This window comes from Leptodactylus fuscus, chromosome 5, assembly GCF_031893055.1.
Source record: "Leptodactylus fuscus isolate aLepFus1 chromosome 5, aLepFus1.hap2, whole genome shotgun sequence".
NCBI classification, from domain to species: domain Eukaryota; kingdom Metazoa; phylum Chordata; class Amphibia; order Anura; family Leptodactylidae; genus Leptodactylus; species Leptodactylus fuscus.
In genome coordinates this window covers 50,745,638-50,771,947 of record NC_134269.1, presented here as the reverse complement: position 1 = coordinate 50,771,947, position 26,310 = coordinate 50,745,638, and the positions used below count along the sequence as shown (strand labels likewise).

General features: G+C 43.0%; 1 protein-coding gene across 2 annotated transcripts in view; it reads left to right on the top strand.

The window, feature by feature from the left end:
* The window catches only part of SMAD3 (SMAD family member 3), a 75,753-nt gene that overhangs the window by 38,331 nt on the left and 11,112 nt on the right, over positions 1-26,310 (top strand). For both annotated transcript variants that reach the window (XR_012716091.1, XM_075273173.1), the window contains exons 2-5: positions 20,342-20,535; positions 21,805-21,939; positions 23,187-23,258; positions 23,439-23,489. Coding sequence is in view for 1 of the 2 variants with exons in the window: in XM_075273173.1 (XP_075129274.1) it covers positions 20,342-20,535; positions 21,805-21,939; positions 23,187-23,258; positions 23,439-23,489 (452 nt within the window). In the remaining variant the exon portion in view is untranslated. The remainder of the gene's footprint in view (positions 1-20,341; positions 20,536-21,804; positions 21,940-23,186; positions 23,259-23,438; positions 23,490-26,310) is intronic.

The window sequence follows — 26,310 nt, the reverse complement described above, 5'->3', positions numbered from 1 at the left end:
CAGTTAAAGGGGTTGTTCCACGTCGCATACTCGCTAGTCTTCGCTGCAGTAAATTCTTCTGTCTTCCGGCTTTGTTGCGTCATTGGTGGGCGGGGTTACATATGCAAAGCCAGCGGCGAGAAGTCGTCGCTTCTATGCCGCTGGCCCCTGCGTGTGCGCTGCCGATGTACTAGACATCGGACGTACAGCCTGCGCAATGTAATACAGACCCGGCATCCGCTGTAATAGGCGGATGCCGGGGAGTGTAGACGCCAGCACAGATGAAGCCAGCAGCGGCAGGACCGATGCTGCTATTCCGCAGAGTAGGATTTCTAAATAAGAAGCAGAGTAAATCCCACAGGACTCCTAGGACAGAATGTTAGCGTCTTCCTTACTCTGCCCAAACTGGATGATTGACAACTCTTCCTGTATCAGTGTGTACACAGAAGGTGTCAGTCGCTGTGTGGGCATGGTAATCAGGACTCTAAGGCTAGTCTTACACGGCTGTAATGATTTTACCGTCCACAAGTTGCTGATTAGCAACATAGACTCCGCAGACGCCCGTGAACTGCTGCACTCGCCAATAGAGTTTTATGGGCAAGTCCGTGCAGTGTCGGGAATTCACGGCCATTACGGACCTGCTCTATAAATTGCGGACTTTTGTTGCGGCCCAGCACACCACGGATAAAATATCTGGTGGTGTAAGAGGCCGCACTGAATATAATGTGTCCGCAAATGGTCTGCAATTGAAAACTCTTAATTGCGGACCATTTGAAGACTTACATTACGGCCGTGTAGGACCAGCCTTAGGCTGCGTTCACACTGACTTTTTTGGTCAGGAATTTGGTCAGTCCTATGGTGAGGCGTTTTTAAGAGGATGAATTTGAGCCAGTTTCCTGACCAAAAAACTCTGTTTGAACGCAGCCTTAGGGTTCGTGCACACGGAGTTAACGCGTGCGCATTTTAGCCCATTGACTTCAATGAAATTTGTTACACGTGTAAAAAATGCGTCTGATTTTTTTAGCACGTTTTTTACATGTGTAAAAAATTTAATTGAAGTCTATGGGAGTATTATTCTATACCCGTGTATTATGCTAAAATGCGCGCGTGTTAACTCCGTGTGCGCGGGCCCTGTCAGGATTTACCTTACTTTATATTCAGAAATCCTTCTCTAAACGATATAAAAGCGATATATCACAGAACTCAGCTGTTCCCCTACTTCATATCCTGCGATCAGATAGTACAGCAAAAACCACTTTCCTCTTTCACGTTAAGGCACATGCACAAGGACCTTGCATATAGCAACCCATATCACATTTTTGGGCTTACGTAAGTGTGAAACGGAGTATAACTCCGTATAGACCTAAACTTTTTGGGCAGTTAGTTTTGGTTCTGATATGCTTGGAAGCTGACCTTAGGTTACAGAACACTGCACATAATACCTTTAGCATATGAAGAGTGTCTATGGGTTATTTCATATCTCTGTTCAGTGGGATGGTTCATTTACGGGGGAGTGTGAAGTGCGGTGGTGTGCGGCTGAGGACCTGCCTGAACTTCCTCATTCCACACAGTTGACTTATGATAATTAGTGTAGAATGAAGCTGCAGAGATCCGCCTCCTCTGGCACCCGGCACAGCAGTGATGAAGTGTCTGCTTTTTCTGGAAGGATTTTCGCATACGTAAACTGTCACATTTTTCCTCTTGCCCACTGAATTCATGGTTTTTTGATTATTTTCAATGAGGAGACAAAAGTAAATTTGTTTTTCCTTTCCATTGTAAGATGATCGTTTCACTAGTACTCATCACAGCACAAGCATTGAATCTTTCCAGGCTGAGTAGAATGAGAGGAAATTAAGGCAGGGGTCTATTTTTTTTTTTTTTTAATTTGATTATTTTAATAAGTATATTTGTGTAGTGAAGTAAAAACTTGAGGCTAATGGGGAGAAAAACCTACAATTCACATGAATTGTCAAACCCCGCCTGCCACAACTGTCGCAGTCGCCTCTCGCTGCCCCCCAGAGTCGTCTCAAATGAATGAGCCAACCCCGGAGGTTGCTGCTGCCAGGCGAACGCCGCGGCTCTGCGAGCCGCGGAATCTGCCTGAGAAAAGCAGCCTGGCGGTCTCCATAGACCACCATTGTAAGGGGGTGGATTATGACATGGATTACGCATCATAATCTGCCCCTTCTGTGCCGTGTGAACGAGCCCTTAGAAGACTGATGTTAATGTGTGTATTGCTGTTAGGCTCTGTTCACTTCTGCGTTCGCCCAATCCTTTCCCCTTTCTGCATGAAAAATGCAGAGAGAAAGGAGCTGCAAGCAGTACTTTTCTCACCACATTTTTCATGCGGAAACCACACGGACCCCATTTTAGTCTATGGGGTCTGCGGGTTTCCTAAGGTAATCACTTTTTTATGTGGATTAAGTTTCCATTTGGAGGGTCCCCAAGCTTACTCCCCGAACGGAAACCCATGCACAGATGTGAACCAGGCCTAAACCAACCAAGCAGCTTCCATCTTGACATGTGGATGGTGGGAAAAATTTAATAAGATGTCAAAAAACGGAATCATCAGAAATTTTATTCTGATTAATCAAATTAATCTGATCAATCTCCCAGCCCTGTTTGCTTCTACTGGGTTCAATTGCAGACAGACTACAGGTTTCTGGGCTGATTCTGACCCTGAGACACTTGATCGTAACAGCATTCGGCCCAAAGTCGCTTCACCTCTTCTCTACCCTCTCCTCTTCACTGCTAGTTACTATGGAGCCAGGATGAAGACATCATTATAATAATCCTCAATAAAATCGGGGGCAAGTAAATGTCCCTGGAGAACTCCTTTACAAGAAATGAGTGAGAAACAAATATGTCTGACAACAGGGAATGCGTGGGTCTGGCTCTTCATGTTGTGTTAGAAATGTAACCCTTCTCCAAATGTCCTGTTAGGGAATATGATAGGCAGTCTTCGCTGTGGACCATGGCTATGACTTAGAGTGGAGACCATCGCATAGAGGCTGGCTCTATCTCTGGTGGTCTTCAGCCCTTCATTTGCTTACATGGTTGCCCATTTGTATGGCCCCACTTAATACTACATTTTTGGACCTGGTTTCCTATGACTGACGGCAGATCGGTAAGCAGGACGTGGAGAGTAAGTCATTCCCTTTCAGTGTCCTTACTTGTCACCTTGTCATATGTGTCTTCAGATTTGAAGCTGAAGAACGTTCATAGACAAGCAGTATAGAAGATATGAGCAGCAATGATGTGAAACGTCCTCACCGTCTGAATAGAAACTCTGTTATCCCAGTCCTTGGAATGCTGGGGTATGCCTGCTTTGGGTGTAGGTGGATGTTTGGTTTGTGGTCCGCTCTCGGAGGTGGCAGTGCCCTCAGAATTTGCATTTCTTTGAACAACGACAGCTTTCATACGCTTCTGATCGATGCTAGTCAGCTGAGCCGGAAACAGCTTGTGCTCTTCAGGGGTTTCATAAAGAACCTTTTTGATGTTTATACACGGCCTGTGTGAGGACAACACCAATGAAATCCGGAGCTGTGGTCGACCCTGCACTGTAAATCCTGTATGTAGAGTTATGACAGTTCTGTGGCTTTTGATATATACGAATTGGCTGGGAGTTATGTTTCGCCTTAATAGTGTTTCGGCTTAGAGGGAGTCTTCACCAGAGCCCGGCTTATCAACTCAGCTTTGCAGATATATAGGGTAAGGTCACCTGAATAAACAGTGTTTTCCTCTTGTGAATCAGGTACCTCCATTGCTAAGTGATCACTGTTTTTTGTTAATATGCATGGACATTGTTGTTGCTCCACACTGGTAAGTGACAATGTCCTCATTGCTCCAAAGAGCTCATTTGTGTAGTGACAAAAACAGCAATATCTCAACAGAGACACTGATTCACAAGGGGAAAGCACTGTTTAATTCAGGTGACCATAACCTATCTATCTGCAGGGCTGAAGTGATATACTGGTTCTGGTGAAAGACTCCCTTTAAAGCTAAGGTCTCACGTGGTGGGCTGCAGTATAAAAAAATGCTGCAGAATAGACTGTGGCGCATAAGCAGCATGTTTTTTTCCGTAGTGTTTTTCACAAAGTCTGTAGAGTTTTCTTCTGTGGATTTACTGATTCCATTATATCTACCGCATATACTCGAGTATAAGCCGAACCAAATATAAGCCAAGGCCCCTAATTTTACCACAAAAAAAACTGGGAATATTGACTTGAGTATAAGCCTAGTTATAAGTTGCAGCTCTTCAATTTGGCCCGGAGACACGGCCACAAAAGCAACGGCATCTATGTGTACGGGCCCATTGAAATATAATAGTCCATAATTGTATCCACCATTGCAGATAAAAAGTCTGGTCATGTGTATTACAGCTTAGTAACTCCATGTGCCTCATAGTAATAGCAGTTAACCCCATCATGTCCCTCACATTAACCCCCTGTGTGCTTCACATAAGAGTTACTGATATGTGGGATATTATGGAGGTAATAATTGGGTATCTTCATAATTAAGGTCCTTTATTAGCACCCACCTCACAGATTAGTAACCCTTATATGGGGCACACAGGGGTTAATATGAAGGACATGATGGGGTTAACTGCTATTAATATGAGGCACATGGAGTTACTGAAACTAAATTAATAACCCCAAATGACTGACATTAATAGGAATAGTAACTCTAGAAGGTACCTGGGTGTTTTACTTTCACTTTATTCTAGCTTCCTCTCCTCAATGCAGAAACAGGAGCAGGGGCCTTCCGGGCTTTCATCTCTCTTGCTAGAGAAGGGAGAGTCTCCTATATCATTACTGTAGTGCTAAAGAACCTCCCCCTTCGTTTAATTTATGCAGGTCCTGTGCTCCAGGCCTCATTTTGCCAATGCAAATGCATTGGTTATGGAACCGATCGGGGCCCCTGACCAATGTATTTGTATTAACAAAATGAGGATTAATAGTTGGGGCTTGGGGCCCACTGGGGGATTCACCGGTTCCCCGGTGGTCCGGTCCAATCTTGAGTTGGACCCTGACTCGAGTATAAGCCGGGAAAGGGGGGGGGGGGGGAAGGGGGCTGTAAAAACTGCGCTGAAAAAGTCGCCTTTTACTTGAGTATATACGGTATATGGAAACCACCAGCATTTCTGTAGGTATAATTGACATTTCTGCAATGTGTGGATGGGATTAGCCAGAGTACAATCCTTTTTGCAGGTACTGTAAAAAGCTGCGATCGCAATGTTTCCAGTACATGGGGGCCCCCAACTAAAGGAAGAAATCTGTGTCCAGTCTTTCTTTTTAGTTTTCTATTAGCCCTTGCTGAATCAGGAAGACTGGCACTTTCAATGGCAATCTTCGTAGCCCCTTCACTGGTAGAGGGTGCGCCGCCTCATTTTTTGTATTACACAGCTATATCTTTTACAGCTGCAGTAACCCCATATGTCAGTACCTCACTAATATGTCACTAATATCACCTGTCCCAAATGACAACCAGATACTAAGGGTAATGCCTGCAGGTAAGCTATACGATAAAATCCTTGAAATCCTGGGTTTAGGATGATGTAAGTTCCCTTTGGTTTTCTGGAATGTATTTACTTGTGCACCATAGACATGAACTCATTGTAGTAGCCAGTAAAATGATGTGAAAGAGGTGGCGGTAATTTTCGTTCTGTTTAATCAGTGCATGGGTACGTCTGGACTCTGGCCTCAGGGAGGAAACCAGTAGTAAATGGAGACACGTTCAGCCCGTGCAGGGAGGGAGCGCTGGCCTCACTATACATTGGAGCTCGCTTTAGCCAGTGCGGAGTGACTTCTGGCATCAGTACTCGAAGCGCACTGCGCCGAGTGAATATTTGACATTCTGTACTATTGGTTTGTCAGAGCTTGCTTTGTAAGCTGAGGTACTGAGAAGCCAACGTGTTCACTATACGTTGTGGATTTAGTCATGGAAGCCTGTAATTTGGACATATTTGCAAAACCTGAAAACAGAATAATAAAGTTTATAGAGATCTGCTGTCTGCAGTAAGGATACAGGCACATGTCAGGGATAGGTTCATAGACCTTGTTTGATCCTCATGGGTCCATACTACAGGCCATAGACCACTGTATGATGGCTCTATGGAAAATTCCACAGTTATTTGTCTATGTTATGGACTACATATGATGGCAAGAGTGAAATCTACATGTCCTTCTGTATAAAATCAGTACCATATGGAAGTACAGTGTGACCCCATAGCAGTCTACAGCATGTATCACAGATCCATATGTGCGTATGGATATAAATATGTACATTTTTATGTTATGTGCATATATATTTATTCATATGCACGCCTCTACTTAAGAAAAAAAAAAGATATATCCACAGCACTTCACAGAGCTTATAAGATTCCTGTTCTGTACAGTCAATGTCCAAAAGAGATGAACAAGTCTATTCGTAGATGGGTGTTTATAGCAATATAAAAAATGGTCATAATGGCAGAAATCTTAGAAGAAGCAATAACCTTCTCACGCACCCCCTTCCATTCAAGTTCTGATGCTTTACTGGTCTCTGGCTCCCAATACCACTTGCCACAAGGACCATTCAACCAGCCAGCCATAGAAGTGACCTACGTTAGCCAGAAATTGGCTAGTTGGCTGGTTTGTTCCCTTTGCATTGAGAAGGGCTGGGAAATAGAGGTAATGTCGGACAACCCCTTTAATATCCCCCCTAGTAGGTATTCTAGTGAAGCCCGTGATACTAGATTATACAAAAATGAAGTAATATTATGAAACCCACTCCACTGCGGCTCTTCAGCGGAAAGTGAATTTCGGTATGTATGTGATTGTGAAAGAACTGGTGTTGGTGACAATTCACGGCTTGCTATTATACCGTCTGAGAACATAGACATAGCATTGCTTGGACTCTCGTTCGCTTGCTTTAAAGGCAATGTCAATTTTTTTTAATTGTCCCAATGAATCTAAAACGAAAAATGAAACAACTTTGTAAGACGTCTTAATGAAAAATTTCCCATCGTTTTCTTGCTACAGCTCCTGTGCTTGGTAAACATCTCCATGGTAATAGACGGCGATCTGATTCTGTATACTGTAATCCTGCAGTCTTATCCTTTATTCCATTTGTCTTTTGGTAACATGCATGTGGTTGGGTAGCGTACATATAGAAAGGAGTATGTCTACAAGATCAGACTACACATGGGTTGTTTGTGTCTGTTACAATGGAGACCCATCATTTGCTCTGGAGCTGTAGAAACCAAACAGTAGGATATTTTTAATGAAGACCTCTTACGAAGTTGACGATTTCTTTCATTTTATATAGACAATGAGAACATTTTAAAATTCACTTAGGTGGACATTGCCTTTAATTTTCAGATGATGTAATAATGTGTAAGTCTTGCTGAGCTTCTAAACTGTATTGTAGACAGAGGCCCTGGACCTCTACAATACACAGAAGATGTCTCACATTTGTCCTCAATTGGCAGTCACCGGAGACTTGTGTACACTGCTGGAGCCCTCCGCGTCCTGGCACTGCCGGATTGGACAGAATCGTCTTGGTGACCTTCGGTTTAGTTTCAGGAAGATATATTATGTGAAAGCTGAAAAACAGCAAAAATGTGCAGTAAGAGCTGTGCGACCTGGCTACCAAGAACAGCAAGAAAATAACAGAACTGCACAATCTTTAGTATATATGTATATAAAAGGTTCGTTTTTAGCCAAACTCTGATCGGATAAGCTGTTTGAAGGGGCTCGGGTGAATGCTGCAGTCTCTTCATTACAAGACACAGTGCCATCCTGTCCTTAATGGCTTTGTCTGGTACTACAAGTAGCCCTGTCCTATTGACTTGATTACAGTATCATAGAGGCCACTTTACTTGCTAGGAGTGTTGGGAGTTGGACCCTAAGTGATGTAATATTGATGACCTTACGATAGGCCATAGTCCTAGAAAGCTTGTTTAACTCCCACTTCCAAATATTCTAGAGCAGGGGTAGGGAACGTACGGCTCTCCAGCTGTTGCAAAACTACAACTCCCAGCATGCATACTGGCTCTGCTGTTCTGGGAACTCCCATGGAAGTGAATGGAGCATGCTGGGAGTTGTAGTTTCACAGCAGCTGGAGAGCCGAAGGTTCCCTACCTCTGTTCTAGAGGTCATCTCAACTGTCTTTGCAGTCCCAGACTCTTCCAACCTGACATAGTGGTCCCAAAACTGATTTTGAAGGCATATATAGACTTTCCCTTCCATTTTGCTACAGTTCATTTTGTTAGGGAAAGAAGTAGACATCTTCCCTGCAGGGCATTATTTGCATAGCAACTTTGGACATAAATCCTGTTTCGTCCTGCAGATTTCTTTTTTTTTTTTTTTTTAATGTAGATTGTGAGCCCCACATAGAGCTCACAATGTACAATCTTTTCCCTATCAGTATGTCTTTGGAATGGAAATCCACGCAAACACGAGGAGAACATACAAACTCCTTGCAGATGGTTTTTGCCCTTGGCAGGATTTGAACACCAGGACTCCAGCAATGCAAGGCTGCAGTGCTAACCACTGAGCCACCGTGTGGCCCATGTCCTGCAGATTTCTGTGTCACCCTGCAGCTCCTTTAGCAATGCATCTGAATGGAGTTGATATTGAGGGTGCTGCAACCGTGACTTCTAGTCGGAGAAAAGTCCAGGACTAGATGCCACGATGGCAGCACCCTCAAGAGTCACAATGCGACTCCATTCACTTACATTGGTGAAGGAACTACAGGGTGATGTTATGTGACTGGAGTTGCCATGTAGCCCTAGTCTCCATATACATTAGAGTCCTGCTCTCAGTTCAGTGGGTTCTGAATGGGAACAACTTTTTTAACTTCTTTGAACCTCAGCTGGCTTAGTTTTCTTCATAAGAACACTTCGGTACTATTCCGTTACCACTTCGGTACTTCTTTAGATTTAGGTTACATGTTGCAAAAACGCAGAGGGAAAAAAATCCCGTTTTACAGTCCCAGGTAAGTGAATGGGATTAGTTTAATGGGCTTAAAGCAGTTTCCCACAAAAGCATTTTCCGTGATTCAGCTCCACTTCAGCAAAAACAGAAGTCTAACATGGTTCCTGCTCTCTACCGGAATCCAAGACTAAAGCCAAACCAATACCCGGAAAACCCCTTTAAACTTTATATTCTGAGGTTTTTTTTTGGGAGAGTCATTCTTCATTTTCCTTTGTGTCTTTTGGACCTATTATTGGCACTTACTGCCATGTGAATCAGCTGGCACACATCTTGTTAAGCTCTCCAGTAAGAACTACCCATTGGGGGCCACATTACCAGAATAATGGTAGAACATGTTGATGGCTACAATATGAGTCGCACATCTGACGTTCCATATGAATAATACTGGCAGCATGATTTTTGTCAGGGGAAAAAAAAAAGGAAAATCCTGCTTCTTTTTTTCCGGTTTTTACGAAAAGTCGATTTGATTTATTAGTAAATTTTTCTGGGCACATACTGCTTTATTGAAGGTCCGTTTTCTGACCAGCATTACCGGAAATTTCACTTTGGCCATAGAAGAAAATGTTATGGGCTTGGTAGAAAAGCTGCAGTTACTGGAAGGCCGCGGTAGCAGCACTGACTAACTGCTTTATATTGAAAGTTTAGGGAGATGGAAAACATTCAAGTCATACATTCCATAACTTTACAGCTCAGCACACGGCTATTTAGCAGAGGAAATTAAAAGCATTCTCTAGTATTGCTGTATCTTATGGGAATAAAGGTGAAGGTAACGTTTTCTTCCATTATGAGGGAAACAGCTGCTACGTATTCACAAAAGATGGCGACAAACCACCAGTAAAAGAGAAGATGCCAGCCAGCCCCCCCAGGACAATAGAGGCCAGATATATCAGATACGACTTCTCCTTGCCTTGTGTATGTCCGTCAAAGTAGTTCAAGAGTAACTCCACTTATAAAACAACTTTCCATAAATGAATAGTACAAGTGACTATAAGAAACTTTGTAGTATATATTAATAATGAAAAATTATTTTTTTCTCCATTTATCTGACTGAATTACATAGAAGTCTATGGAGAAGGAAAGGGGAGGAGAATAGGTCATCTATAGTAGATTGAAGACCTTATACTGTGTAGTGACTGTGCCTGGATACTGCAATTTACTTCTATTGAAGTGGATGGAACAAAGCTCAGTAACTCAGTAAGTAGTCAATTCTTCTAGTCTGTATACTGCGCAGTTGGTTCTGGGACATGATGGACCCTACAGTGAGCTAATTGGTAAGGATGCAGGGAATCGGACCCCCACAGATCTGTTGTTGATAGCCTATGGTCTTCATTAGTTAGTTCCCAGTAAACCCCTTTAAAGAGAATTTCGTCACGTTCATGGGTGACATATTACAGCAGCATTCAAGTGAATGGGACTGAGCTGGAATACTAAGAACAGCCCCAAAGCTGCACATGGTACTCTGTTAAGAGACCGGAGCACTCACCCAAACACTACGGCCACCAATCACATATTGATGACCTGTCCTAAACCTAGGGCATTAATGTGTAAGTCCTGAAAAGCCCCTTTATAACAGTCATATTAGAACAAGTGATAGATTATCTATAATATCTATAAGTGTGTGTGTACCACAGTTCTTCAGTGAGAATGTTACAACACAATGGGGCAGAAATACTAACACTGTCTAAAAGTTGGACAGTCCAAACTTAAAGGGATTTTGTCCCCTATCCTCAAGAGATCAGGTGAATGGGGACCCAAACTTCCCCCATGTGAATGAAGTGCTAGTATTCTTGCCTCGCTGGTGCTCCATTCACTTCTATGGGAGTTCTGAAGCGTTGGTCAGAAGTCACTTCATTCACATGGAAGAGGCATATGGGGGGGGGGTGTCATCTTTCGGAACTCGTTTTGTGGATAAGGGATAAGTGTCCTTAATAACAAAACCCCTCTAAACTGGACAGTCTTAATCCTATGGCACAGACTGATGCTGGATGCTACATCTGGTGCATATTTACACTGCCCAGTCTAAGTTTTCAACCAAAAAAAATAAGCCAATATTTTGTTGCTTCTGGGGCATAAATCTGCCCCATTGCATAAAATGTTTTGTGAATGCTTACACAAAGTGCTACAGAGGGGTGTCCCCAACCGCATTTGCAACACATTTGGACTAACCATATCATAATAGGTTCTTAATAATTCTTAATAATGAATCAGCTTCTTTCTGTATATTGCTACTTCCCAATGTGTCCCCCAGGTTCTTGACTTCATTGAGTGTCTCGGCTACTAGACTTCCACAACGTGAGTTTTATGACTTGTATCACTGACATAATGTACAAATTATGTCTCAGAAAACCCCTTTGAAGTTAATAAGCCGACAGAAGCCAAGGGAAAGTACCTGGCCATTGGCCTTCCATGTGGATGCCGCACACATGTACTTGACAATGATCACATGACTCCATGCCAAGTTTGTGTTTCCCTCTGAAAAGCCCTGTCTGTGGGAGCAGACGAGCGCCCCCGGGCCTCCAGGGCCAGCTCTATCTCTCATAAAGGGAGGTGTGATTGCTCATTTCCTGTGTTTAGAGAATGAGCTTGTTTTGTGCGCCTCTTACTTAGGCTTGTGTGGGTGTTGAGAAGCAAAGGCTTACTCAGGGGAACTCTCCATAACCCCCTCACCTCCACAGGATGAACACGTGGGCTGTACAAAGCTTTTGTTTGAGCTTGCACTTACTCACTGGCTTGTGAAATCCTGTAAGTGACTGACCATTCACTCCTATATACAGTCTACATGGACTTTCACTACAGCCGCCTGTGTTTACACTGGGCTGAATAACAATGACTGCCCCACTCCTTCCTTTCTCCTTTTTTGTCTTTCCCCAGGGATCGCTTGCTTGCTTGCTGTTATTAGTTTGACCTGTATTGTGTTTTGCAAGCAGGGTAGCTGATGCCAGGCATACGATCTGGTATTGTTTCATGCATGTTTGCAAATTCCTCCATGTGTACATTTCCTTGTGGAGTCTCTTCAATGAAAGCAAGTAGCCCTATGCGTCAGAGCTGCGGCTAGGACATCTCATTTGGCCAGCCAGTACCCTGCTGTGTACTTAGGAGGGACAAAACCCCCAAAACAGGTGTCCACAAAGGGACTCTAAATTGCATACTCTCAAGTGGTGGTGGTAAGTGGGACCCCCACTGATCATGACAAGGAGTGCCTGTTGTACTTGGCTCTGTGTTCAGTCTATTGGTCTCACTGAAGTAACCCAGGACACAGTTGGCTATTTTCTTTGGTTCCATAGACTTTGACTCCAATATCAGCTTGCTTGTGCGACCATCTTTCCGCTCACATGGGGTACATATTATTATTATTATTATTATTGTTTATTTATATAGCACCATTAATTCCATGGAACTTTACATTTGGGGGTTACATACAGTACACAAAATATACAGGTAGATATAATACTAACAGTGACCGACTGGCACAGTGGGGCCCTGCCCGCAAGGGCTTACAATCTATGAAGGACCTACATAGGACCTCTGTTTTAATGACTGGTAGGAATAGGTGTAAAGGGATATTAAACATAGTGATGTAAGAGTGCTATGATGTCACAGTACAGGAATAATACATGCAGTGATGTCACATTATCAAGATAATGTATACAGTGACATCACAGTACAGGGATAATATACACAGTCAGTTTACAGTAGCGGGTAATGCATACAGTGATATAGTAAAGGGATAATAAATACGGTGATGTCACAGTAAGGGATAATGTCCACTGCTATCATAGCACAGGGATAACACGCACAGTGATGTCATAGCACAGGGATAACACGCACAGTGATGTCATAGCACAGGGATAACACACACAGTGATGTCATAGCACAGGGATATAATGCAGACACAAAAAGATGACTGTACACTGTGACATCACAGCGCATGAAGATTGTATTATCATGATGTCACATGAAGCAATTATGACGTCCTAGTAAAATAATGGAGGTATATTCAAAGTAAACCGAAAATATGAGGAAAGTATATAGAAAACAGAAAAGCAAAAAATACTGCCTAATACTTTAACATACGGGATCATTAGCATTTAGATTCTTGAAAAATGTCTTGAGCTTTGGTTTTGCCGGGTTTCTTATACTTAGCTTTGTAAGACATGAGATGGTCAGAGCTATGCGGAGCCATTGCTTAGTCCCCACAGAGTACAGTGTACCAGCCCACAAGATGGTGCAGAAAAAAGACCTGTCCCTCAGAAGCAGAAGTGCTGTTGTGAAACGTTCTCATTGAGCCATTTATATGCCTTGAATGGTATATTTCTTGTACTCAGGAACAGGAACCGTCTCTAGTTTGCCAGCAGGAGAATACAATGTCTCTGTCCAGTCATTGTACCTTAAGAATGCTAGGCAGCAGACATAACACGGAGCACTCAGACTGTAAGCTGTGATGAAATGATACTGGGATTTGTTTCCCATAGCCTTCATACAATCCATTCCTTCTACGTGACCTAGCCGTAAACCTCTTCACACTAAGGCTTCATGCACACCAACATGTGGTCTGTCAGTGCGTTTTTACGACTAGCACACTGACTCGTTATTTCCAGTGGTCGTAAACACATCCCCATGTATTATCACAGGCCTGCGTTTGGGGTTGTGGTCCTGGGGTAAAACTCATGTTTGTATCCGTTTTGTTTGTTTTTTTGCGTTATGTATATTTGTTAGCTTTATTTGTAATCTATAACTAGTTGTCCCAGAGCCCCCCCCCCCCTTTATTACTTATGCAGAGTACAGCAGGGGAGGCCGAAAATCTGTGTCCACGGTATCCAACTCTTGGTCTCATTTCCGACTCTGCTCTACGAACCTACAACTAGAGTACAGCAGAGCCAGTGACGTCACTCATAGCCAATACATAGCAAATACAGACTTCTGGCACCCGGTAAAGGTAGGAAATTGGAATCATATTAGAAATAAAGCTTATCCAGGGAATGCACTGGTAAGCTTTATTTGTCCCCCCCCCATTCGTCCTTTAGGCTGATGGTACTCCATAAATTGGGTGTCTTCAAATACATACCTGCTGATCAGGCATACTTTCTTAGATAACACAACCATTAAAATAAGGTACCGGTATATGGCCCTGCTAACATAAATGGTAAATAACATATGATGTGTGTCTATAACTTGATGGCGCCAATTGACTATCAACGTGGTGCTGGAGGCAACTATTATACATGTGTTTTGTGGTCAGTATGTTGCACCAATACACTTAAATCCAAAACATGAAATTTTCACAAATCTTTCCATGATACCTTCTCTGTAGGTTTCACTCTTAGTTTCATATAATGCACAATACTGACCAAAACACCCAAGTGTGAGAATGGCCTCATGTAGTTTCCTGCCAATACAATGAGATCCTGATAGAGCCAATGACACGGCTTCTATACATGTAGGGTACGCACAGATATGTATGTTGTGTTTGTGTGTATTGGGCTCATTCACAGAAAGTGAGGTAAGCTCCTCAGTGGAGGAAATGAGTCATCCTACAATTCCTTGCGCTGCGGTGGGGGATGAAGAGGAAGTGAATGGGACCAGTAGTGGGAGAGAGGCTACGGAGAGTCTCCAATGAGTATTGTGTATTGTCATGGGCGGCTATTATGTTGTTTACATCGGGAACATTTTTTAGAACACTCATAAATTTGTAAAATGTAAATGTGTCCTAAAAGATCAAAGGGCAGATTCTGAACTTCAAGTGTAGGGAAGCCCCTTTAAGTCTAGCAGACTAACACGTTTAGGGGAGATTTATCAGAGTTCCTATAACAGTTTTCTGGCATAAAAAAAGTTGCAGTCCTCCAGTTTGCAACTTTTTTTAAACAGCAGTTGAGGACAGAATCGTTGCAACTGGCATCCCTTTGTCTAGGTTATTGCCTAAAAGGGTCGGTACTAGATTATTTGTAGTGTTCTGTAAATTTCCTAGGCCCTGTTTCAGTCATATACACTAAACCTATGTATTGCCGGATGGAGGCCAATAGAGTATCCCTCCCAATAGAGTGCTATAGATCTGTATAGAATGGGATAATAGATTATGCAGTTCCATACTATGGTCATTGCTGCAGCCAGTTGAAGGGTAAGTGGTCACGTTTCCATGACAAAAGGGGGGTATCTGAGAAACATTGGAACAAGAACCGCATGGGGTTGGTGAGATGATTAATAGTTTGGATATTTTTTAGAGCAATATGAGCTAGAAAAAATCCTGACTGGTCATCCCCTTAAAGTAGTACTGCGGCTCCTTCACGCTGGAGGCAGTAGGCCCCCCACAGATGTGGCATATTCTAGTGGGAAACCCCTTAGGGCTAGTTCACACGGGACAAGAGGGGGCGGATTTTGGCGCAGAATCCATCTCAAAATCCGTCCCCTCACAATAGAGGTCTATGTAGACCGCTAGCGATCTTTTTTTACGCTAGCAGTTTGTTCCCGCTCGCGGAAAAAAGAAGCGAGCTGCCCTTTCTTGAGGCGGACGCTTCGTCCGCGTCAAGACAATCCCTCCGGACTAGGCCCATTCATTTGGGCCTAAGCTGGAGTGGGAAGCCGCAATTGTTTGAGCAGCTAGCCACGGCAGGCGCATTTTGGTCCTGATTCTGACGCGCTTCCCGCATCAAAATCAGGACCAAAATACACGGTCACTACCCCCGTGTGAACTAGCCCTTAATGTTCATTGCTTAGAATGTCATTCTGAAGAGATGTAAAGCATCTTAGAAGACCCTCAGTCCTGGATATCAGTGATAGTCCGAGCTTGACATCCGAAATATAAGTCTTAGTTTTAGTACATTTAGTGAAAATCTTAGTTTCATCTACAGTCTGAAACTATCCCAATAAACCGTCATCTCTAGCTCTAGATGGTATAAGAATGGTTAAATCTTACAAGCAATAAGAGACTTCTTAAATGTGGAGTCTAGTTCCGACTCATAAAGTAAGGATGAGGCTAATAATCACTGGCGGCTCGGAAGAAGGAATGTTTACCATCTCAAGTATTCCAGAAGTAAATAAGAATGGCGCTTCCGATGGGAGTTGCACAGTTTTTGTCTATTGCTGTCTAGTTTAGGACCACCAAGATTGCTCCCATAGCCTCGAAGATGGTCCATGTCACAAGGGTTCTGGGTCAGATTGTCTAGTCCAGTCTTTGTATACATGTGAACACATACACACATTGCTCACTCCACATCTTGTGTGACTCCATAGTCTGATTATAGCTTTGTGTCGCTGGATGTCAGACACGTGGGCACAACGTCTTCACTGTTCCTCATGGGTATTGAGTTTGAGTTTATATTATCCAACATACCAGTGGTTGGCTAAATGCAAAATTGTAATGTCGCCCTGCCAATCCCAACCAATAATAGAGAATGCAGACACGCCTGAATCGAGAAGGGTTAGATTTCTGCCGAGTGTCCGCTTGCGGCATCCTGTTAGTCACAGTGACCACGTGGAGAATCCTTAGGTGTAATGTCCCATGTCACACAGCTATATGTCACCATGTAGTCCTAGCCTAAATTTGAGACCATTGGTGGAAGAACTTTATTAAAAAAAAAAAAAAAAAAAAAAAAAAAAAAGCCAATAAAATGTAAATGCATAATTTTTTTTTTGCCAGGCAGAAAAGAGAAGGATGTAGCGGTCATATCATGAAACTTACAGGCTTGCGTCATGGTAAGACAGACGTAAGCGTAATAGGAAAACTAAGTATAAACGTATGTTTATGAGCGCTACATGCAGCATTGTATAGGAGATATTCCAAGAGATGACATAGGAAGCAGGGAATGTTACAATGTTACTCATACATTACAAGACACAAGAGGATATGTAACCATCTAGCCATTATAGCTCTGATGTTGGAGGGCTGTATGAAGAAGATGGCAGCCTTCATAGGGCAGCACACATGCTCAGTGATTAGCACTGCAGCCTTGCAGCACTGGAGTCCTGGGTTTGAATCCTACCAAGGACAACATCTGCAAGGAGTTTGTATGATCTCCCTGTGGCTGTGCGGGTTTCCTCCCACACTCCAAAGACATACTGATAGGGAATGTAGATTGTGAGCCCTATATGATGGGACAGTGACTGTCAATGTCTGTAAAGCGCTGCGGAATATGATGGTGCCATATAAGCAAGCATGATACATAAATAATAGGAATATTTCTATCTTGTCACTGGGCAATGCCATTGCTTTATAATTGGGACCTCTAACACTGATCCTGTGAATAAAGGAGATCCCTTGTAATTTTTTTCCTGCACTTTTAGTATTCGCTATATGGAAGTGCCATACATTCATACCCTACTCAGCTGACCATGCATATTAGATTTTGGTGGGACGTTGTCTTCATTAATGTGCATAGGGGTCTGCTGACTATATCCTGACTGCAAATGTCAGGGGAAATAAGGATCAGGCTCTTGAATTTTAGCAGGACAGATCATTTCCTTTGGAGGAGAAGAAAGATGATGGAAGCGTTCTCTTTTCACATGCACTCCCTGCCAGGCCGAGCATGCATGTGTATGAAAGAGCAGGTTGGTTAGAGATAAATGTCAGCCAGGGAGTGTTCGACCAGTGTATATCGCCATCCTAAAGACTTCGGACGGTGTCATAAACAATGAACTCTCATACCTAGTGAGATGGAAACTGAGCCCATAGCAACCAATCAGGTCCTATAGAAGATGTAAAGCAGGGACCAGTTTGGTTGCTCTAAGTAACTGCCCTACATGGGAACTGATAGGAGTTTTTGTGATAAAAAAAAAAAAATGGAGACAGCCACGTCACCCCTTCTCCCCCACCCCCCTCCACTCTTCTTTCTTCCATAGAGTAACATGCCCTGGTTATATTTTATGCATCAGTAGTTTAGCAAAACTCTTATCATTTACTCTGTGTGAATGAGTCTAAAGTCAACTTTACAGATACCTGGAATATTTGTAGTGAATTTATACTGGATGCTCTGTGGGTATATATACCTGGGTATATGGCAGACCAGCATGTGTCCAGGCTCAGGCTGCAGAGTAGAAGGTGGTGACATATTTTACATGGTACACGCCACATATATGCTCCGGGACGTCTTCACATGCAGATTCTGCAGACGTTGCCTATGAGTTCATTGTAGCACAACCTTTTGCGGTTTAGAAGTGGCTGACTTGGCAACAATAGGAGTACAAATGGCAAGGCTCCGCTCCACTGGATTAAGGCCAAGACTGGCAGTCGCTTGCAGGCTTTAGACGTGTTTTCTGGCAGAGGGCAAGTCCCAGCTAGAGCTCGATCCCCTTAAAATAACTTTCTCAAATATCTGAGTATTGTGACCTGGAGCTCAGCACATTCTCCGAAGTGTTTGCAAGTATAATCACAATGTCAGTCACTGAGCACAAAGCCTGTCGCTCATCTTGTATGATAACATTTTTCACCTGCGAGGTATGTTTGTGCTATAACGTCTAGTTATTGGCCAGCTTGGACACTTTTTACAGCTTAGGCATGTGTATGCTATAGATATCAGGTCTGGAGATATTATCATACATTTTTATCATCTCCTTGTCTTGGGCTGTCCTCTATGCAGGAACATGGAACATTGCTTTTCTTACCTTATACGGATCCTCAGCTTGAGTTATAGTCCGCAGTACATTCTACCACAATACCTTTGGAAACCGTCAACAAGGTTGTTGACTGACTTGTCCTTAAAAGGGTTATCCAGGTTTTAATATTGATGGTTTATCCTTAGAATTGGCCATCAGTATTGGAGTTGTGGCGGTCTAACACTCAAAATCGCCGGTACTCAGTGTGGCTCTTGGTATTGTTTACAATGTATACATGCTCACTCACCATACACACTATAGTGGCGAGTATAGGTACTGCAGCACCGCCCCATGGAAATCTACATCAATTTGTAGCCAGTTGGAGTATAGAAATACTCAGATCAAGCAGGAATACTAGTTTGTCGACTATGAGAATACAAGTCTGTTCTGTCTGTGACTTTCATCTACAAAGAACCATTGTATCCCACTTTATTAATGTTGGAATATCTTGTTTTTATAACCTTTAGTCAATGCTTGGGTTATGGTGCCCATACAAATGTAGGAAACTAATGGAGCAGATTTAAAGGGGTTGTCCAGGATTAAAAAAAAGGTGGCTAGTTTATTCTAAAAACAGCGCCACATCTGTCCACCGTTTGCGCCTGCTTTTGCAGGTGATCTTTTTCAGTCTCATTCAAGTATTGGGCTCGAGCAATATAGTCATTTCTTTGTAGTCATGGGGTATATCTGGTCGGCATGGTTCAGAGCCTCGAATCTACCACAAGTTGAGAGTCAGAGGCTGGCAGATATTTGAGATGACTAGTGTAAGTGACAGGTGTGAATAGTCCTATGAACTTAGTGGGAATTTCTGCAAATATAAAAAATTTGCACATACGTTGACAGCTAAGAAAGAACCTGACCGGTCCATATCAGTTTGCTCATTATGGCAATGATATCATAATATCAGGTAGACATTTTACTTTGGTCCGGTTGTGTAGCATGAAGGGTTAAACATTGACAGATGGCAATAACCTGCCTCTGGGTCCCCCCTGCTTCTTATCTCTGTTTTATCTTATCCGGCCAGACCTCCCTTCTCAGCTTTGTGACCTGTCGCACATCCTGTATGTTTGTGCTAAATCCTGCTGATTTATATATAGATTCCCCACAGTTCAGCCCTGCGTGTGGTTTGTAAGTGCAGCACGTTCGAAACCGGTCTCTGGCCAAAAAAACACTGACTCTTAACTTTTACGTGACCCCTTGTTTCGGGTCAGGGATCTGTATCGGTTCTTCACCAGGGTATTACACACATCAAGGAGACATGATCTGCATGGAGCTTGGGGGTGCTCTTGTGAGCACAGCGTAAACTGCAAAATCTGAACTATGTTTTAGTGATAATGGAATCAACTGGATATACTAACATCCACGCAAAGCAGCTAGGATTTCGTTTTTTATAAATCTTAGAAAAATGTTGCAGTAGAATTGCTATGGGTGGTTTGTATATGGCCTGCACATCTATAGCCAAAATGCCAAAAAGGAAATCTTGGAACAGCAATTGGCTAAAGGGATCACTGCAAAAATACAGACTCGCGTTTATAAGTCTACTGTAACTGTAAGAGCAGTGATCCCCCAACCCCTCTCTACAATATAGAGACCTTATTAAGGCATAGGTGTCATCAAGGGGTTCCTCATTCAGGACCCCCTGACTGTGAGCCACAATGCCTGTAGTGACGGACTGAATGAGCCAACATCCAAGTCCATTTTTGCACAAGGTGTGATCCATTATCTTGATATAAGCAAATAAGAATTATGGACATGTATGGTGTAAAACCTTTAGGCTTACAACTTATGTATTATCTCTGCAGATCTCTGGATGGTAGGCTGCAAGTGTCCCATAGAAAAGGCCTGCCTCACGTCATATACTGCCGCCTCTGGAGGTGGCCAGACCTGCACAGCCACCACGAGCTCCGGGCAATGGAAATGTGTGAATACGCTTTCAACATGAAGAAGGATGAAGTGTGTGTAAATCCATATCATTATCAAAGAGTGGAGACTCCAGGTATGCGAATGGACACTATAGTCCGTGGTATTTGTACTATATATCAAAATATGGCGACGGCCGAAGAAGGAGCAAGGCAGGTCTTTTCTGAACGTTCCCATACAGACTCATTGACCATAGTCATGTTGGTGATCAGACTCAGCAAGTTGAGGATAATTTTGTAGACTTGGTCCTTTTCAGATTTTAGAGCCATAGATAACAAGAAAATGTTTGTATCTTTGCTAAGGGATCCCAAAAAGACTGTATGATTCCTATATATGATTCCATCTGCCATTCCAGTATAGGTTACAGCAAAGATATATATGGTGTGACTCTACAGGGTCATATGGTGCTGCACAGGAAATGTGCCCCTGCAAGAGGAGGGAGCGCACACCATAGGGAGGGCAGAGTTTGGGTCAGCGCACACTGAGTTTTTTGGCGCTGATTTTGAGGCTGAATTCGCCTCAAAATCAGCCTCCAAAAAAGTCTCCCAATTGAGAGGCTTTTTTGGGAGGCTGATTTTGAGGTGGATTCAGCGTCAAAATCAGCGCCAAAAAACTCTGTGTGCGCTGACCCTTATTGTTTTTTTTTTTTTGTTTAAGAAAAATACATAGACTGTTACGACGCCCTAAAAGATGTCTTATAAGGGACTCGTATCGTAAAGAAAAATAACAGGGAAAAATTGATTTAAAAAATACAACACTGCAAGTCTAATTTCTTGCCCAAAATCTATACATGTGTATCACCTTTTTGGTATACATATTTTCAAAGTGACTATTTAATGGTCATAGCAAAAAGGGTTCAAAGGGTTAAATCTCCACGTGGTAAAACACTCAGCTGTGTCTGGCCATTGATGGTAGTACCTAATGTGGCACTGAAGTGGTTAATGTAAGAATACAGCAATACTGTAGGTAATGACTTTGACGTGTGTGCTCCATGTGCACTGACATTATTTCCTGCATTTATGATGCCTGTTCATGTCACAGACACAGACACGCAGCATAGAGAGCAGGAGATGCACTGGTGTTACACCGCTGGAGTATATAGATAAGTAAACATAGATGTATAGATAAGGAAACCGGTATTTCATGGAACATATATTGGGCTTTCTAAATATTTTTCTTTTAAATTCTCAAAGGACCAAAGGTACTGGTGTCCAGTCACTTCCATCACAGATTCCATACGTGGGTAGTGGCAGAGCCCTGAGAATATTTACATTGCTGATGTTGTAAAATGTATGTGAATAGATTAAAAGTTAACTTTTCTTTTTCTATTGTTATTTCTTCTCAGTTCTGCCTCCTGTGTTAGTCCCAAGAAACACAGAGATCCCTACAGAGTTCCCGCCTCTCGATGACTATAGTCATTCCATCCCAGAGAATACCAACTTCCCAGCAGGCATTGAGCCCATAACCAGCTACATTCCAGGTAAGGATGTATGGACAATTCTGTTCGTTGGCATCACGTCCCCTAATTTATAAGAGTAGACATGCTGATGACAAATGAGGATTTTCATGTCTACATAAATTATGCCATTAATGACCAAAAAAAGGTTTGCTCATATGTTGTCTGATGACAGAATAAGTGTGTGCTGGGCAATGACTGGGAGAAACCATTCATGTGAACGATTTAGCCGATCATCTGCATCAGTGAACGGGCTTTTAGTCTACGGAAACACAAATGTTTGACTTTCTTTCTATTTCTGCGGTGCCTGTAACCTTGGTAAATAAGGGTGAATGGGAGATATGGGCCTTATTCACAGGGCTCAATGGTGACCTCTTCACAAACAGCTTGTCATAGCACTAATGTGCCGTTTGTGAAGAGGTCACCTGTGACATTTGTGATTGGTTGCAGCGGTCACCTGGTGCACACAAGAAGTCACTGGTGAGATCAGCCAGGGGACCTGTATACAGATGAACGGAGCTGTAAAGTGTTTTCAGTATGTTTCAGAAAGCTTGTGTGAGTTGTTGGGCCAAGGCGTCCTCAGCGTGCCATAATCTCCTCCCTTTTCTGCCTGCGTAAAATGTGGCAAGCAATGCACAAAAATGGGCATGTGCACTAAGGGCTAATTCACACGGTGTTCTGCGTGTGCAGTGCACTGGCATTCCGCGATGGATTATGCCCAAATGAATGGGCCGGAGCCTCGCACTGTGGCAAATTCAGCCACGAAATCTGCAGCAAGATAGGGCAGCTCGCTTCTTTTTTCTGCTACTAGCTAGCGGAAAAAGGAAGCGAGCGGCTCCCATTGAAGTCAACGGAGCCATTTTTGGCAGCGGATTTTGAGGCGGATTCCGTGTCAAAATCCGCTGCCAACTTCCCCTGTATCAACTAGCCCAGGGGTCCTCAAACTTTTTAAATAGTGGGCCGGAGGCAGAGCAAATCGCACAGACATCGGGAGCGGTGCCCTCCAATAGGTAAAGTGAAGTGCGCTCCATGGCCTGGCCCGAGCTCCCCAGGAACTTCATTATAAATGCACGCCTGCCAGCGTTGTCGGCGGGGCCAGACAGAAGTGCTTGGTGGGCCGCATGTGGCCCTCGGGCCGCAGTTTGAGGACCCCTGAACTAGCCCTTAAATGCACCATGTGTGCCACCATCTATGCCAGAAAACTGGTGTAGATAGGTTAGTGAGTTTCCCCCAGTGTCAGTGTCAATACTGTTGCTTTTTTTTCTCTTTAGAAACTCCACCTCCTGGTTATCTGAGTGAAGATGGGGAAACTAGCGATCAGATGAACCACAGCATAGACTCAGGTAAGACGTGTATAAAGATAAAGCAGAGGCTGACTGATGCCGTTGAGCGCTCCTCTAAGAGTCAGTATGTGTGGTTGTGTTGCCAAGAATACTCCTGTCTAAGCCCTATGTTAACAGAAGTATAGTAAAGATGACTTGTTAGTAGAAAGACATTTGTATTAATCCCTATTACTATTTTAGGGTCACCAAGCCTGTCTCCAAATTCCATGTCCCCTGCACACAGTAACATGGGTAAGTTTATGTTTTTCCAATTATAACAGTATATTAATATATTATTTCTCGGAGCAACACTCAGCATAGATTGTCAAAATCTGATTCACTTACAGCAAGCAGAGTTCTAAATGGTGCATTGAATGAGAATATAATGCATATCACATAACGTTTTATTATATAATGAACCTTAAAGGGAATCTGTCAGGTCTATTTGGGACACTAAACTACCTGATGGACTCGTGGCTTAGTGTCCCATATAGCCCTGTCCAATGTTTGTCCGTGGGCCCTGAAAAAATAAGACTGCATTTACCTAGAGATGACTGTCCTCTCTGGTAAAGAGAAAGTGGCGTTTGCTTGGTTTGTGACTTGGCGGTTTTATCTTCAGTTGCCATATCCTGTATGGTAGAAGAGGCCTGGTGGACATCTATACGTTCCTAGTTCTTATGGCTATTATTGGCTTCTACAGCTTTAGCTGATTTCCTACTGTTTCCCCGCAGACCTCACAGGATAGTAATAACATATGGCTTCTCCTTTCTAATGCCACAATTTTTAATCTTACCACTTTGGTGCTGACCCTTTTAGGAGAGCCGTCAGGGTTTTCTCAGTTTACAAAATAATTCGGTAACATATTACAATTCTTAAATGTTTTATAGCATATAAGACTTTGTTCACAGTAGGTGTATGGCCTCCTAGATCTAGACACACTGTGGTTAGTTCTGCAGACAGCATCTGCACACAGTTTGTATGTTCTCTCCGTGTTTGCGTAGGTTTCCTCCAAGTGCTCCGGTTTCTTCCTAATGAAAGGAAACAGATTGCATGTATGTGTGGAGTTTTCCCAAAATGCACATTAAACATACAGCACAAAAGTGATGTGTACATGGCCCGTTGTACGACATTACATGATACTGCCTCCCTCGCACGTCTCCTATTAATGTAATGTGAGAGGTGATTGGGATCATGGTCATACATTGCAGCTGTATACAGGTAAGAGGGCATTTGCACAGTGCCTGCAGTATACTGTAATAGGATTTTTGGATGTATGCCATGGTATAGGCATACAGCAGCATGTCACCCCTAGGCTCCCATGTTGGAAAAAAAAAAAAAAAAAAAAAAAAAAAAAAATATATATATATATATATATATATATATATATATATATATATATATATATATATATATATACACATTTTATCACTGGAGATCTCTGTATAGAACAGCCTAGACGTCTACACTGTTCTGTACCAGAGAGAGTAACATACACTGTATACGCCATTGAGTGAATGGGGGGGGGGCTACGGATATGTTTGATGTATATATACCAAGATTGTTCCCAGTACATACACCAAACGTATACTGCACACACAGTGTAAATCTCGCCTTAGTTGCAGCTTGCTGATAAACTGTAGCAGTGAACTTGCTGACTGCAGCATTTTACATAGAAATCACCTCAATGTGCCCTCTGTGCTACAAACCACAAGAGTCAGTCCGGGGCCTGCCATAGCACATACACAGGCCGTAGCTAAAGGAGTGCTCATTACATGGCTTATATGCTGTATACATCACCTGCACATTAACTCTTATACTGTATACAGATAAAGGGGCTGTCTAATGTCTGGTACAGATACATGTAGCATATGAGGACGTGACATTGGGGTATACAGGAGATGGTGTGACAGTGTCCACACACTAAGAATATCCACAAGAGATAATATATTTCACTAGGCACAGTCAGCAAAAATTTGGGACAGGACATGCTATGGATGATCATTTACTTAGTTGGTGCAGTAGTGTTTGGTTTGCCTATCCATACACCTGGTAGGTCACTTCAGTGAGCTTTTTGTTTTTCTGTCTCATGTGAATGGGGTTAGAAAACATAAAACACTTTTTTTTTTTTTTTTTTTAATGCACTTTATAATTCTACAACAATTCCTCAATTGAGTTCAATGGCTTATGCGCGCTCCCCTTTGAACTCAATGGGAGGCTTTTTTACCTATTGCTTTCAATGTGATACGTGCGTGAAAGCAATAGGTAAAAAGCCTCCCATTGAGTTCAATGGGTAGCACGCGTAAGACTGAACCCATTGAAGTCAGTGGGATCTGTTTTGAAGCACCTCGCTCTGACACGTGTTTGCGTGTCAGAATGAGAGGCGCGTTACTCTGTGGGAACGGAGCCTTACAGAGCTGTTAGTTTGCTAGTCAGGGAATGAAAACAATTCTCATTCTGTCTATAGCTATCTCGGCCAGGTATAGGTCTGCAGAATCCTCTATTACACCTTTGTGTGATTTTTCTGATAACTTCTGCCAAGGGCCATCAGGCTTAAACATCCGCACGCAATGTCTCTATGCTGGCAGGTTAATCCCAGAGATTGCCCTGGATTGGTTTAGCCTTGTCCTGAATACTGGGATTTTCTTATTTGGCTGTGTCACTGAGGGAGTACATGTATACAGGGACAGAGTGCATGGGCTGCAGCCACTGCCATGTTTCCTTATCAGCTCTTGGCCACAGAATATCATCTTTCCAGCTCCGTGACTCAGTCTTTCCCATCTGCTGTAAGATTTGGCTCCCACTAAGCATGAGCTGATCGTTTTTTGCTTTGTTGTATATTCCCATATACTGAATGAATCACAAAGTGATAGATACAGCCATCTGACGGATCCCCCAGCGATCACGAGAACAGGGGTCCTCAGATCTTTGTGTGAATGGAGCAGTAGTATCCATGTGTGGCCATCACTCTATTCACTTCCATGGGACTGACATAGATAGCCAAGTACAGCAGTCCCATAGAAGTGAATGAAGTGATGGTCCCTTATGTGCACTACAGCGAACTCAGGGACCCTTT